Source organism: Bidens hawaiensis, unplaced genomic scaffold (genome assembly GCF_021521415.1).
Source record: "Bidens hawaiensis isolate Kalapana, Puna unplaced genomic scaffold, B.hawaiensis_p1.1 tig00008883_1, whole genome shotgun sequence".
Taxonomy (NCBI): Eukaryota; Viridiplantae; Streptophyta; class Magnoliopsida; order Asterales; family Asteraceae; genus Bidens; species Bidens hawaiensis.
Window position 1 is genome coordinate 99,781 of NW_027491643.1, and position 16,830 is coordinate 116,610.

Here is a 16,830-nt window from a genome sequence, read left to right on the forward strand (position 1 = left end):
TGAAAGGATTTAATAGATTTAAGAGTTGAGATAATGAACGGGTATTCAAGAGTTAAAATATTTTATTTAAAGTCTATTTTATAATGCTTATTAAAATTATATTAGTATTAATATATAAATACTTTTACTTAATAAGTATAAAAGTCGTAATAATTAATACTAAATATATGTCCAATAATTATTTTAAATCCATAAGATATATTTATATAATTTAATTATATATTTTTAAACCAATTTTTTTTAAATCTGTATTATTTAATCATTTATAAACTTAATACTTATATATATGTGTGTGTGTGTGTGTGTGGTTTTAACAAAGGTTTGGAAAAACAACTAGTTGATATGTCGGTTTTTGTAAAAATACTGATTAATTGTGATTTTTATAATATTTATAATATAAGTCAAATGGTTTAATGTCTAAAAAACAATAATCAAATAGGTTTTCCAAAAATAAAACAAACAAAATGGGCTGGGGTGGCTCGAACCCGCGCGCCCAGCCACTCAGAACCTTAACACGCACCCCCTAGCCAACTGAGCTAGGGTGTTAGTTGATCATAAGCTTGAAACATAAATTTATAAACATACAGACGTAAATCGTTTGGCCGATTAACCTTAGGGTTATTGATCCAGACACTTAGACGAACTGATCCATATAAAATATTACCCTTAATAGATGTTTATATGAATGTTAATATGAATAAAGACAGCCGGCCAAAAAATCGATGAAGAACGAACACTCGTAGGTCAATATAATTAAATTAACCTTGGGGGTTTTGATCGCGGCTTATTTGTGATTGTGAGGGCACGTTTAATTGAGTTATCATTGACGTTAGATGGTAATATGCAAATTAGGTTATAGTCGGAATAGTATAATAATCAATACGTATCACAAAGATCTGCATTACCAAATTAGCAACGTCGGTGTGAACGATTTAAGCATGAGGAATCAAGCGCACAGATCAATTCCTAATTTAGAGCAAAGATTAAGGTTTCAAGAAATTTAAACGAGTCTCGGGTTTGGTAATTGGTTCATGGATACGGTTATAAGGCTTGGGTAAACAGGTTAGATGGATTATAGTTATCAGTTTTGTTGCTTGGTCCTTATAGTTTAGATATAGATACATAAAGGGGTTAAAGTATTGTTTGGGGTTGAAAATGCACATAATTGAAAGATATTTACATATATTAAATATATATAATAAAAATTAATAAAAAAATAATAATGACTCGATAAACGCGATATTTTATTGGTAAAATTACCCAAACATAAAAGCAGGTTGGGTAACGGTTGCAAAGTATTAAATGAGAAAATCCGAGTTGTTACATATAATATAAGGTGGGTTATTGGAGTATCCACGAATTACGAGAAATCTTCCGATTATCACAAAATTGTGATAAATAATATGAAATAAGTAAATTGAATTATCCATGATTTATCATGGAAGTTTAAATAAACAGTGAGTATTAAATTAGTAGTGAAAATGAAAATGAGCTGTGAAATAATATAACAAAATAAAAGAAAACACGGGGTTAGAAATTCATGAATCAACATGACTATTCCAACAACCTAGCGAAGTCATCATCAAAACGTTCATAGTCCTCAAGAAATATCAAAAATTGAAGTAGGGCCTTGAAATATCTACAAACCACCGTGTAATTTCATATAAATAACAAAATTTAATATAAATGAAAATGGATCGTTGAGATACCTGTCACACCCCGAAAATCTTATCTTAGCAGCGGAAGACTTAAATAAGTTAATTTCAGCCGATGACATATGTTGATAGCCAAATCACGAATCAAAACACTTAAATATATTAAAAAGGGATAGTTTATTCATTAGAGTGAACATGTCTTAATATACATAAAGTATTATTATTACAAGTCAACATGTTCCACATTATCAAAACACACGCGTTCTTCGGTTCCATCCCATCCATCCCTCGCGATGCCTCCATAATTCTCATTTACTTGAAAAATATGATAAAATAATTTTTTCAGCACGAATGTTTGTGATTTTCTCAATTTAAAATTGGGATGTAACAACTCTCGACTTTACATCTATTTATTCATCATTCTTATCAATGAGAATGTCCATCATTCACCATTCTTTTCAATGGGATTAGAATTTCCAACTTTACCAAAACATAACAATATATTTCTTAAACAAAACGTGTTAGTTGTAAACGAGCAAAGAGTACAACACATGTATGACTACCATTATGATAAACTCTTATGCATACCAAAATCAAAATATTCTCACCTTTTCAACCAGAATGACTGCATGACTCATCCCATTTAACACAATTTGTAACATATATAGCCCTTAGTCCTAAAAAAAGAAAGAAACATTTATAAATCATTAAAACGAAGGGATTTACGAGAAAACTCACCGTTTAGAACAGAAGATCGGTTATTCCAAATTGTCTCGTGTCCTCATTATATGGTACACAAGTAATAATCCGTTCATATTTTAAGTTATTGTACAACTTCAAATATTTCACACATTTTATTCATTCAAAATGTCATCTTCTTGTTTATGTGTTTATTTAATTTCAACAACACATTGGCGATTCCGTTCAAGTCCAACCCTATATGATCACTCAACACACACAAGATCTCTAAACTTATAAACTTAATCCAAGTAGCAACTAACACATTTCATGCATAACTTTTCTATCTAGCAAATAATAAGGTAATAGTATTAGTATATTATCATATTTTTTAATAGAGAAAATTCCAATTTGCCTCCTTGGGTTATATCGTCGGGAGATGGAATAACCACTGAAAACAAATTTGCGCATGTTGCGCACCTATGTTTCTCTGGCGGGTTTTTCTGACTCCCGCCGTCAATTGACTTAGCGTTGACTCGTTAAAACTATGCGAAATTACTATCTTACTCGTGCACCACTATTATTAATACTTTCCCCCTCTTTCCCCGTATTATCTCCGGCTGTCTCGGTTCCCCGTATTATATCCGGCTAGCTCCTTTCTTCATCGATTAACACCGGATGTCTCAATCCAAGTCAAGTCAATACTCCTCGGGATCACCTTCCAAGCCTTCCCGTGCAGATGACTCTTATGTGAGATGCCCATGTGGTGCCGCAATATGTTACCGGATATCCAGGACCGATGCAAACCCGGGTCGTCGATTATTGTGCCGTGTAAGTGTTTAATTACTCACGAATTAGGGTTCTAGTCTGTTAATCGATGCTGATTCCTTTAATTTGGCTTAGGTCAATTTTAGGGGTAATTGTTCTAGTCTGTTAATCGAATTAGGGTTGTTTGTTTGTTGATATATTAAGTCCATTACATAAGGGGAGTTGTGGATGGCTAAAATGGGCTGAGATCCCACATGCCCTAGTTGTGAAAAGGTAATTCAAGTAATGGTGAAGATGATGAACAAGAAAGATGAGTTTGCAAGAATGAAAACCAAAGAAGTGACAAGCTTGAAGATGTTGCTAGGAATTAGTTTGTTTTTGTTCTTTGGTTATGTTTGTGTTTATTGATTAGTTGTTAACATCGTATTTGTAGTATGGGATAATGTAATCTTTGTTGTTGTTGTTAAATGTTTAAAGTTTCTTGTTTCATCTATTTACTTTTCTTGTTTGATCTATTTACTTTCCACATTATCAGTCATGTTGCAGCCATGATGAAAATGAGAATGATGAATTTGAGAATGTTGAGGATGAAATTGAGAATGTAGTGCAGTTTGACAATGAAGCAAGTCAAAAGGAAGACAAAGAATGTCAATTGGGAGAAGATGAGTTGATGGCTTATCTGGTGCAAGAGGATGAATTATTTATGTGAAGAACATGAAATGGATCCGGGTGTGATTATGACCTTGAGGTTTTGAAAGCAGCTTTCGACTACACCAGTGAGCCAGAGGAAGATTACTATCATGATCCATATGAAGACAATCCAGTGTGGGACTCTGACTGGTCAAATGATGATTGTCATTGGAAGTAGCATTGTACTTGGTTTGCATTTTAAATGTATTGTAATGTGTTACTTGAAATTGACATGATTAAATGTTTTGTAATGTTTGCATGATTTGACTACATACTACAAGTTTTAAAAGCATTAAACACAAATTGTCAAAATAACATACAAACCATCATATCCCAAATCAAACATACATGCCACAAGTCTTAAATTGTTTCAAACACAAACCATGATGGTTTACTTAAATTGTCTCAAAAACACACCATCAATGTTACTCAAACACACCATTATGGTTGACTTGGTGCCCTGCAAGTTCTGATGTTGTGTCCGTAAACTCCATATCTTCCACAACTCTTTTCATGGCCCATCCTAGTAAATCTGCCTCCTGCAGGAAACACATTCTGAACCTCTTTAATCTTCATCTTCCTCTTCTTGCTAGCTGCCAATTCCTTCTTCTCACCTAGTGCCTTCTTCCTGTTCTTATTCGGTCTGCCAATCTGAGTATGATGTTTAGACGGAGTTAATATTGTTGGGCATTTTGAGGGTGTCCACATATCAGGGCCTGGTATGGGCCTGATTTGGTGGTTATACACCTTCTTCCAAGTGTCTAACCAGTAAGCTTCATCAGCCCACTTCTCCAATGGACCGACAGGCATGTTATTTTCTATCATATCATATAGGGCTGCCACCGCATGTTTGCATGGCATACCTGTCAAGTCCCATCTCCTGCATATGCAAGTCATATCCTCCACATTCACCACACATTGGCTTCTCAGACTTTTAACCTATGAACATAATTGCATATTAACAAATGTTTGGTTGTAATATCATAATAAGGCAAATAATGATGCCTGGTAAGTCACTTCATCAACCATCATAACCGTCAATTTGATTGCTTCTGTTTGGATTTCATCCCATGCTTTTGTTGCTTGCGGTGTTAATGGGCCCCTGGCAGTGGCTTGCATCTTCTTCACATTCACAATCCGCATGGTCAAATACTCTCTAATATACTCCAAACATGTAATGATCGGCTTGTCTCTTGCTCCAGCAAGTTGCTTGTTGAAAGATTCACAAAGGTTGTTCAGCAGCATATCACTTTTTCCCTGCCTGAAAAATGTGATCTTGACCATCTTGCTGTTGAGATGTCACTAAGCCAGAGAAACATATCAAGATTTTGTTTTCTTAATCTCCTCCATTGCCATGTTGAAGTATGGGACAGAATTGGTTGATGCTGCCCTATAAAACAAGCCTTTATACAAATCTCCCCTCCAGGTTTGCCTCAAGTTCTCATGGATGTGTCTACAACAAAACCGATGCTCAGCCCTAGGGAAAACACCCTCAACTTCTTGAATAAGTCCCTATAATAGTCAAATCAGCATAATTAGTGTACATGAGTTTGCCTATCAAAAATATATGCTAAGTGTACATACCTTTTGTTGGTCACTTATGAAAGTGAAATTGGCGTCATTAGGCAAGTCAAGATCATCTCCAAGGAGATTTAAGAACCATTTCCATGAGTTTATGCATTCGGCTTCCACTATTGCAAAGGCAACAGGATACAAGCAATTGTTACCACCCGTCCCGACAGTAGTCAAAATCTGTCCGGGGTATTTCCCTTTCGTAAAACAACCATCCAACACAAGAAGTTCTCTACCAAGCAATTTAAATCCTCTAACCAAAGCAGCATAACACACATTTATTCTTCTAAATTACCTTGTTTTAAGGTTAGGGTTAGCACATGGTTCATCATTTAATTTAATGGAACTACTTGGGTTTGCTTTAAGAAGCTCATCAATATAGGATCTGAGGTGGGTGTATTGTTTGGTGTGGTCACCATCCTATGGTGAGCTATTGTCTTAGCTCTTCGCATCTTGGATTCAAAAAGTTGTATTTGATGCCTCTGCTGGAATTTGGCCTTCAATTCCTTGGCCGCTATGTTGGGGGTGGTTTGTAGCTCAACCTCAATCTCTTTGGCAATTGTAGACATTGTGTACAGACCAATTGATCTACTTCTAAGACACTCGTGTTTTTTTGGAATGGCATTCACACACCAATTATCCTCAACAGATTGTCTTGAGATATGCATAGTCCAAGGGCAAGTGGGTTTCATATCCTTTTTCTTACCTTCAAGTTTTCCTGACTTGTCACATTTGGCCCCTCACCAGCAACCAACTTCGGATTGGTCCCCAAACAAATCACCCTAAACCTTAAAGGATCATTCTTCTTGATATACAAATCTCTTCTGCCATGAAGAGCATAACTCTTAACCATCTCATTCAATGTTTCCTTTGATGGTATTAACTGACCAACAAAAAATGAACACTCATCATCATTATTCCTTTCCTTCCCCTTGAACTTTCTTAGCATATTATTCACGACACTCAAGCCCTCATCATCAGAGCTCTCATAGGTATCCGTGCAAGGATTTAAACCATCATAATCACTAATATGATCACCTACTACCTCATCCACATCCACATCAAAATCTACAATAGCTTTATACAACCTCATGTCAACTTGTACATCCTCCAAGGGTGTTTGAAAGGCAGCCGTATACTCAGGATCACTTTCATGTGATCAATCACTATCATAACCGTCATCATCTTCCTCTTCATCACTACCATGTCCCTCACTAGAACTATTTTCATCAACACTCACTTCATGAACACTTTCACCACTCACTTTATGGACACTTTCACCACTCACTTCATGAATACTTTCAAAACCATGTACAAATCCAAAATCATATACCACAATTTCAGTACCACTATTCGTGCCATGTTCTACAAAAATCTCAACAATGTGACTACCTACACCATAACTACCTCTAACCATAGCACAAACATCTTGAAAATGATAATCTTCAATCAATGGCTTTAAACCCAAATCCAAACTTACACGCGTTTGTTTGTAATGAAAAGAACAAGCTGTACCACAACCGTATTGTAACTTACAAAGTATTCCAACCAGCAAACTTTTACAAAATTCAGAAACTTGAACTTCATTGATGTAAGTTATCTTCCCCCCTTCGTATCTTCGCTGCCCCCCGGTAGTGAAATACCCTCCGTGGAAAAGTTTTATGGTGAACACATGTGAAAAATTTTCACCTATAACAACCGTTCAGCCCGTTAACAGCATACAAGAAAAAAACCAAAATGTTTGAGCAAACTGTAAAACGTTACCATATAGGTCTTCCGGGTCACGATACTCACTGTCCGGCCTAATAAAATACGAGCTCACCTGCGATTTCTGAAGATGTGAAGTACGATAGGAAAAATCTGAGGGTTCAATGATGTAACGTTGGCCACTAATTCAATTTCTAATGAAAATTGCCCTAATTCGGGGGTTATAATGAATCAGGGGAGAAAAGCGTGTTCAAAGACGACTTTACCCTTCACCATTAACAGTCAACGCTAAGTCAACTGACAGCATGAGTCAGAAAAACCCGCCAGAGAAACATAGGTGTGCATCATGCGCAAATTCGTTTTCAGTGGTTATTCCATCTCCCGACGATATAACCCAGGTAAGCAAATTGGAATTTTCTCTTTTTAATATTATTTAGTAATATTAAGTACAATAACTTTGTATTTTAGTTGCTGTAATATTTACTTCATAACCCTAAACCTCCATAACCAACCTTCATCTAATCTTTTTATGTCTCCTCAAAATCGAGCAAATCCAGTGTAAATCGCTTAGTTTTTCAAGTAGAACATAACCATAGTGTTCATTTTCCATGAATGACATGTCTTGTTGAAATCCGCGCAAAAAAGCGACGAACCCTTTTGTTTTTAATTCAGAGAAATTCGATGGAAGTTTTTCAAGTAGATCGCTTAGTTTTTCAAGTAGAACATAACCATAGTGTTCATTTTCCATGAATGACATGTCTTGTTGAAATCCGCGCAAAAAAGCGACGAACCCTTTTGTTTTTAATTCAGAGAAATTCGATGGAAGGGTCATTTTAATGTTCCCAGGGGCGGATCTACTTACATAGGTGCGGGTTCACGGGAACCCATTGAGTTTCGGATTTTATATAGATCACCTATATAAAATAGGAAAGTGAACCCATATATAATTTGTGAGTGAATCCATAATCAAATTGAAACTGAGGTCTAGTGGTAACCACCTTGCTTTTCTATGGTGAAAACTTGTGTTCGATTCTCTATTTTAGCAATTTTGTTTTCCTTTTTTCATAAACATATATACCTTCAACATACACTGCAGTGATAAAACCTATGCAGCTTGGAACCTCAATAGTTTACATGTATTTTTCCGTTATTCAATGTAGTTTTTATAACCTATGCCTTGGTAAGTGTTATAGCCATCTATCCTTTTTCAGAAAATATGTTTAACTATCCGTGTATCATAATCCAGTTATATATATATAACTTGTATTTTTTGAATGCTAAAGCTGAACCCAAGGGGCATATATTTAATAAACTAACGAGTCAACCCGGAACCTGCGAGTATACCCGACAAATACCCGATAAGTTATGTGCGGGGTATGGGACGGACTTTAATAATAGGGTATGCGGTCGAGAATACCTAACCTCGTCCCAAGTCATTTCTAAAAACACGAGCCTTGTTTGTAAGTATTTCTATTTTCTAATGACGATGTATTTTTTTATTATTGTATCATACTTTTATTATGTGATAAACCTTAACCGACCCGAACCGTCGAATCGACCCGAAACTTTTCATGTCCGGTTTTATAAAATTGGAGTATCTAAAACAGTGAACTCATTGAATAAAAATCTTGGATCTGCCACTGAATGTTCCGTTGGGGCCGACCTAACATCATGACACGTGTCGAGATTTTTACGTTGCGTCGGCAGCTAGTGGGCTTTCATCGAATTATCATAACTATTTTAGGTAGGTATCTTGTGAAACGACGGGTAGTATTAGAAAAAGGGTTAATCAAAATTGATTAATCAAATGGTTACAGTCAGAATAGACTTTGTCCGGACGCGGTTAGTCTTGTTAACGTGTTGCCTGTGTTGGGTTCGGTTAAGGCGTCTATGCATGGCAAGGAAGTGCACGCTTACGCCATGAGGACTGATCTTGTAAGCGATTTGTTCGTTGGTAACGCGATTGTGGACATGTAAGCCAAATGTGGGTTGATAGGACATGCGCGCAAGGTGTTTGATGAAATGCCTGTGAAGGATGTGGTGACGTGGAATGCGATGGACACCGGGCTTTCTCAAATTGGGAGATTTGAAGACGCGCTTGGCTTGTTTGAGCGGATGAAAATGGAGAACGTTGAGCTTAATGTGGTAACATGGAGTGCTGTGATTGCTGGTTGTGCACAAAGAGGCCTTGGATATGAAGCGCTTAATGTTTTCAGACAAATGGTTGGTTCTGGCTCGGAACCGAATGTTGTCACACTTGTTTCGTTGCTATCCGGATGCGCGTGTGCGGGTTCGTTGCTTCATGGAAAAGAGATTCATTGTTATGTTATTAAACAGGTTCTTAATGTTGTTAACAATGACCCTGGTGATGAACAGATGGTGGTGAATTCATTGGTCGACGTGTACGCGAAATGCAAAGCAGACGTTCTCGCGCGCAGGATTTTTGACCAGGTTGATCCGGTTAACAGAAACGTAGTCACGTGGACAGCGATGATCGGTGGGTATTCACAACACGGTTCGGCTAACGACGCGTTACAACTCTTTTCACACATGGTTAAAGAAAACAAACCCGTAAAGCCAAACGTGTTCACAATATCGTGTGCGTTAATGGCGTGTGCCCGTCTCGCGAGTTTAAGAGTCGGTAAGCAGGTTCACGGATATGTAATCCGCACCCGATACGCAGAATCCGACGTGTGAAGTTTGTGGTTGTGCTTTACGCGTGCAGCCACTCGGGTTTGGTTGATAAAGGGTTGGAGTATTTTAACAATATGACACGTGAGTTTAATATTGTTCCCGGTGTCGAACATTATGCGTGTATGGTTGACCTTTTGGGGCGGGCCGGCTATTTAAACAAGGCTATGGATATTATTAATACTATGCCTATGGAGCCCGGCCCGGTGGTGTGGGTCGCGTTGCTCGGTTCATGTCGGGTTCATACGAATGTAGAGTTAGGTGAATATGCTTGTAATAAGTTAGTTGAATTAAGGTGTGAAAATGATGGAACTTATACACTTCTTTCTAATATATATGCAAATGCTAAACGTTGGAGAGATGTGAGTCGGGTTCGGTCGTTGATGAAAGAAAGCGGGATTAGAAAGAGGCCCGGGTGTAGTTGGGTTCAAGGGAAATCGGGGACTGTAACATTTTACGTCGGGGATAAAACGCACGCGCGTTCTAAAGAGATTATGACCTTCTTAGTGATTTGATGTATAGAATTAAGGCTCTTGGTTATGTTCCTGATGTGAATTTTGCTTTACATGATGTGGATGATGAGGAGAAAGGCGGGTTTCTTGTTAAGCATAGTGAGAAGTTGGCGCTTGCTTATGGGATACTGACAACGGATCCCGGTGTGCCGATTAGGATCATGAAAAACTTGAGGGTTTGTGGTGATTGTCACGTTGCAATTACATATATATCGAGTATTATTGATCATGAGGTGATATTGAGGGATTCGAGTCGGTTTCATCATTTTAAGAACGGTTGTTGCTCTTGCAAAGGTTATTGGTGAAGAAATTGCAGATTTAGATGAGATACTGACTATGATACATACACACATACAGCGTTTTTAAATATAGAACTTATTTTAAGTAGAGAACTGTAACTGTGATACATAAGTTAGTTATGTGCAAGTGCTGCCATTGTTCTCGCGCATCTCTACTTAAATTTGGTGTATATGTATGTATGGATGGATGGATGGATGGATGGAATATCGGTTTATTTTGCTGATTTATGAACTTAAAGCATTGCTATCACTAACTTTGTTTGGAAATCAAATCCTGTTTTGAGGGAGCTTCGAGGTTTATTTGTATCTGTCTCAGGTGGATCCAAGCTTTCTTCGCCGGTTTAAATCATTGCTGGTGTTTTTTTGGATGGTTATGTTCATGAGTTGCTACTGTTTTTGTGACGTGTAGTAACAAAAGAGTTGAAAACATGCCCAAATAATGTGTAATTGTTATAATAAGTAGTTAGATGAGTTTTATGTTTAACTGTTTAGGCCAACTTTAACACCAATTACTCTGCCACTCAGATTGAAGTTACTATTCTTGATCCTTCAACTTTGTTGATTAATATAGTTTGAGTTATAATTTTATGTTTAATTGTGAAGATAAGCTCTGACGTAGTAGAGAGATGTCCTCATTTTATGAACTAGATAAATTTCATGAACCGCTGTTAAACGTTATCAATAAATTATTGGGTTAATATTACGCACTGTCCATTGATCTGTATTTATATGCTTTAGCCCGTGCCTATTTTTTTTCACAACTCAAACCAAATGTTTTGGTTATTTGGTAAAACCTTTTTTTACCAGTTGAAATGCTGAGCATAAACAACAACTTCACAACACTGAGCAACTTCAAACTATGTTCTTACTAAAGTTAAAGTACACCATTCGGTCACAAACCACCCAAGACCATCCAAATAAAAACATGCCCTGCTAAAAACATTTTAAAACAAAGCCGTGTAGGCTTCAATTGCAATGTATGCATGTAAGAAGACCAAAAAAATAAAACATATGAATGCTTCAAGTATTGTGCACCTATGTCGTCGTCATCATCATCATCGTACTCAGTAAATCCCACCAATAGCAAAGCTATGGTAGGTACTGAGGAGGGTATGATGTAGATTAGTGCATGCACCCTTGTCTTTCGGCTATCAACGTCACCATGATGCCTGATTAACCTTCTGCCGCTTTTAACGTTATTTTCACGAAATTAGTATAATAACGTCAAAAGTAGTGCAATTTCAATCCCCCCCCGGAGAGCGCCCACACACACACACACACACATATACATATATATATATATATTAAATGTGCACACTGCAAACAGGGCGTAATTGTGCAGCTATGTATGTTCATCAAACAATTTGAAATGAAAATTATAAATATTTTGATACTCCCTTCTAGCAACAACTCGCAACTGCACGCCCAAGCCGTGAAGCACGGGTACACATCCTGGTTTAGATTCAAATATGTGTTAGAAAAAAAAGCGGCCGAAGACCTAACTGGGAAGGGTGGATTCGGGTTAAAAGATAGCCATCGGATCCTGCCAAAACCGTTCCGTAACCCAATTAAGAACCAATTGCAAAATGGTTTTGTGAAGTGCCAAGTGGAAAAAATAAAATATAAAAACACAAAGCAATTGTCATGTCAAAATAGGCGACCCTCTTTGGAAGTTTTAGAGGAGCTTGCAAAAAGCTGTGTTGCTTTGTTATATAAGTAGCTTTTTCTATGTTTGGGGGGAAACTATTTATCGATCATCAAATTGGAGTTTAAACATTGTTGTTTTTCGGGGTGTTTGGGGTTGCTTATTTATGTTGTTTTAAAGTTGATAAGTTGATAAGGAGTTTGACAAAGTCATGATACCTTTTGTGTTTTAACTTATCATATATTGTAAATAAGGAGCTTTTGATAAGTTATAAGATTGTGATTTTTTAGAAAAGTTAATAAGTCCTTTTTATCAAAAGTGCTTTTCAATAAGGCATCCCAAAGTTTGTGAATCAAATTTTTTATTTTGTCTCCAGTAATCGTCGCATGTTTCATGTTTGTTGTTTCGATTGATTATTTCCTTAGTAGAGTTGAAGATGTTATTGATGGTGTGTTACTGGCCCAATTACTGTATCGGATTAACAATTAAGTTGTACTTGAACACAGATTAAGTGCAGTGTTCAATTACTGTATCCGACCAAAAGCTACTCGAACATCGATTAAGCCGTACTTGAATTACCAAACCCAACTATCAATAATAACAGAACCCAACATGTGTATTCGATTTGATATTCGATTCAAACAAATACAGATCAAATTCACCCGATTACAACACAAAATGAATCAAATTTTAGATTTTTAATTCATAATTAATTATCTACTTCCACTTATGTAATAAGATTTATCTTAAAATGGGTTGAGAGGAAAAACCAACTATTAATTGGTGATTAATCGCAAATCCGAATGAATTATAATATATTATTAAAGAAAAAGAATAAATCAAAAAATAATAATTTTGATAAATATTTTTAAAATCATCTATTTTGATAATTAGTTTTTCCTCTCAACTCATTTTAGGGATAAACTCATTATATAAGTAAAAGTAGATAACTAATTAATTACCAATAGAATTTAAAAATTACTCAGATTGACCCTTTTTTATCTATGAAAAATATCACCGCCTGCCTCCTATTAATATTATTATTATTCTTCTTCTTCTTCTCCCACGAGTTAGTTCCATACATTTTTAGTTTCATGTATGCTATTGTTGATTCATATTTAATACTTTGAAAAGAACAAGGTAGTGGCTGTTTGTTGTTTAAAAACGTTGATTATAGTTTATAGATTATATCTTGCTGTTAGCTATATATGAATATGCATATTCATTTTCATTATGATTATATATCTATATATAGGTTTGACCAGGCCAAGTACATGCATCAGAATGTACATAAAACAGGTAGTTATTGTTTTACTTCTTTTAATTACGTACGTACCTTAATTTTCATGTGTTTCAATATGTTATCTTTAATTTACTTTTCAAACTCCTTTGCATGGGCAGGTCATAATCGAAGGGTTTAAGAGCTATAAAGAGAGCGTCGCAACTCAAGACTTCAGTCCTAAAGTTACATGTGTTGGTACGATACGTATCAATTCAACTATGTATATATGCATATATGTATTCTTTACATATATAATTAATAACTTATATTTGCACTATGATTATATATGTTCAAATTTAAACTGCGTGCAGTTGGTGCAAATGGATCTGGGAAGTCAAATTTTTTCCATGGTATGTGTCGCTTTTGTTGCGTATATGAGAACTTAGCTTACTGGTTGGAACCTACGTGATTCGTGTTTGCAGCAATCCGTTTTGTTATAAGTGACCTTTTCCAAGTAACGCGTGTTGAAGATAGACAATCCTTCCTCCATGTATGCTGGTTTATTATGTTCTTATCAACTGGTTTGCGATATATATATATATATATATAAAATAATATGTTGTATGTGAACATTGCTCAGGAAGGAGCAGGCCACCAAGTTCTATCAGCGTTTGTTGAGATTGTTTTTGATAACACTGACCAGCGGATCCCGGTAATTATCTTCATCATCGATCTATTAGTAGGCATATATAATCTTCATAGCTTTTAAGTAGTTAATTAAAACACAAAACCAAAACACTTACATTGGTCAAGCCACTTGCTTCTATATTTGAAATTCACTCACTTTATTAATGGTTACACAACAAGCAACGACTAAGGCAGGTGACATTGGAATAAGTTTTCATGATTCCTCCAGCTGTTCTTATGAAACTTATGTTGTTACTGATATATCATATATATGCACTTATTAGCTGTGTAGTCTCAAATTTTCATTTAATTTGCTTTCGTTGTTATTAGACTATGTCGGCTATAGTTTCAGTTTATTATTATTAAGTTCTATATTGCATAGGGTATCTAAGTGTATTTAGTATTTCTATAGAATTGGTTGTAATCGTATCTCATTAATTTAATAATACTGATTATCTTTTCATAACAGATTTGGTATCACAGCCAAATTCAGCTCCTTTTTTTTCTCTAACCCTAATCGGCTTAATCTGCCGCCCAGCCCCTACTGCCTCCTACCGACGCAACTTCCGGCCAACATAATCTTCAATGGCAGCCATAACAACCTTCTCCAATCAAGAAAAGACTACCCACAACTCTCATAAATTCGCCTTTACCCTAAAGCCTACCAACTATGGCTACTGGAGGTCGATGATCGAATCCTTCCTGACATCACATAATCTATTTGGTTATGTTGATTGTACAATTCTGTGTCCAGAACAGAAGGTCACCGTTGGAACTCCAACAACAGACAATCCTAGTTATACTCCCTGGATTTCCAACGATGCTCATATCCGCACGTTGCTCATCTCCACTGTATCTGAAGACTCGTACCAGCATGTTCAGGGCAAGACATCTCGTGAAGTCTGGTTATCTCTGGAACTGGCTTATGCATCAGTCACTGCTTCTCATGAATTTACTCTCCGTAGCCAACTACTACGCATCACTATGAAGGGTGATGAGAAACCTATTGACTACCTCTGTGGGTACAAGAATATGCAACTGCCCTTGCCAACATCGGAGAACCGGTAAAAGATAAAGAACTTGTTATGCTTACTCTTGCAGGGCTACGGGAAGAATACAACGGTCTAAAAGGAACGTTACTGGGTCGTCAACCACCTGTCGCCTTTCATGAAATCTTTGCCTTGTTAAATGTCCATGATTTTGTGGTCACCAAACTTGTGCAAAACAACCCGCAGGCACTTCTTGCTGCTGCCTCTACTCCTTCACAGCAGCCCTACACTGCTCCTGGTCTCTTAAAATCTCAACCAACCCTTGAACAACTACAACAACAACTCCAAAATATCCAGTTGATGGCCTCTCAGTTGGGTCACCAACTGAATCCGAATCTTTCACCACAACCCCAGGCCTATTTTGGATCTCGATCATACAACACAAATTGCGGTAACCGGAACAACCGTGGCCACTCTCGGGGCAACTCACGTGGCTCTCTAAACTCACGTCCTAGAGACAATGGTGGCAGCAGGCAATTTTTATGGGCCCCCACTCAAAACACCGTGTATGGTCACTGCAATCGTTGTGGAATTGGGCATCTACCTTCTCAATGCCCAAATCAGCCCAATCAGCAGAATCGGCCCGCTCCACAGGCCAATTTTTCCGCCTTTTCGGATGGAGCTTCTTCTTCTGGAAGTGCTTGGAAACCCGACACGGGTGCAACCCATTATGCCACTCCAGATTAAACTAGCTTAGACAACTCTGAGGCATACTATGGTAATGATTCATTATTTGTTGGCAATGGTAATTCCATACCCATTTTACACATTGGCTCATCTAAATTCCACTCTTCAAACAGAACCTTTAACCTTTCAGATATTCTTCATGTTCCTGAACTTAAACAAAACCTTTTATCTGTGCAAAAATTTTGTCTTGACAATAATGTATTCTTTGAATTTCACTCTTCTCATTTTCTTGTGAAGGACGAGTTTACACGCAGTACCCTTCTCACGGGCCCCAGTGAACAGGGTTTGTACTCTATCCGCCTTCCGCAACTCAAGTCTCTGCCCAAGGTTGCCTTCACTGCTGTCAAAGCTTCCTCGAATATTTGGCATCAACGTTTGGGACATCCTCACGCTCAAGTCTTTAATTCTATTGTTTCTTATTGTTCTTTACCTGTTTCGGACAAATTATCAAACACTTTATGTTCTTTTTGTCAAATGGGAAAATCAACTAAATTGCATTTACCAGATTCTAATTTTTGTAGTTATAGTATCTTGGTTCTTGTTTATTTTGATGTTTGGGGTCCGTCACCGGCACCATCGCTTGATGGTCACCGGTATTTCCTATTGTGTGTTGATCATTGTACTCGATATATGTGGTTTTATCCCTTAACTCAAAAATCGGATGTTTATGTTATATTAACAAACTTTATAACCATGGCTGAACACCAAATTAACACTAAATTAAAATGCATCCAATCCGATTGGGGAGGTGAATTCCGCTCTCTCACCAACCTTTGTCGCAACCTTGGCATCATCCATCGCCGTTCTTGCCCACACACCAGCGAGCAAAACGGAATTGTGGAACGCCGACATCGGCACGTTGCTGAAACGGGTCTCTCTCTATTAAAAGTTCTTACTGTTTGTTATTATTGAATGAATCATATTACATGGAGAGGGTCATATATATAGACCCTTGGAAGAACAAACCC

The 16,830-nt window shown here is 36.9% G+C and overlaps 1 protein-coding gene and 2 pseudogenes across 2 annotated transcripts in view; 2 read left to right on the forward strand and 1 right to left on the reverse strand.

The window, feature by feature from the left end:
* Positions 1-4,232: 4,232 nt before the first annotated feature.
* Positions 4,233-5,075, reverse strand: LOC143530272 (uncharacterized). Its single transcript, XM_077025853.1, has 2 exons — positions 4,797-5,075; positions 4,233-4,730 (listed from the first exon to the last, which is right to left on the reverse strand). Exons 1-2 carry the CDS (start codon positions 5,073-5,075, stop codon positions 4,233-4,235), a joined length of 777 nt encoding a protein of 258 aa, XP_076881968.1.
* A 1,740-nt stretch (positions 5,076-6,815) lies between these two features.
* On the forward strand, positions 6,816-10,760 carry LOC143530273 (pentatricopeptide repeat-containing protein At5g16860-like; annotated as a pseudogene).
* A 2,741-nt stretch (positions 10,761-13,501) lies between these two features.
* LOC143530282 (structural maintenance of chromosomes protein 3-like) overlaps positions 13,502-16,830 on the forward strand; it is a 48,788-nt pseudogene continuing 45,459 nt past the window's right edge. Inside the window, exons 1-5 of the transcript XR_013134828.1 lie at positions 13,502-13,516; positions 13,619-13,694; positions 13,811-13,849; positions 13,922-13,989; positions 14,080-14,151. The product of XR_013134828.1 is annotated as a structural maintenance of chromosomes protein 3-like (transcript). The remainder of the gene's footprint in view (positions 13,517-13,618; positions 13,695-13,810; positions 13,850-13,921; positions 13,990-14,079; positions 14,152-16,830) is intronic.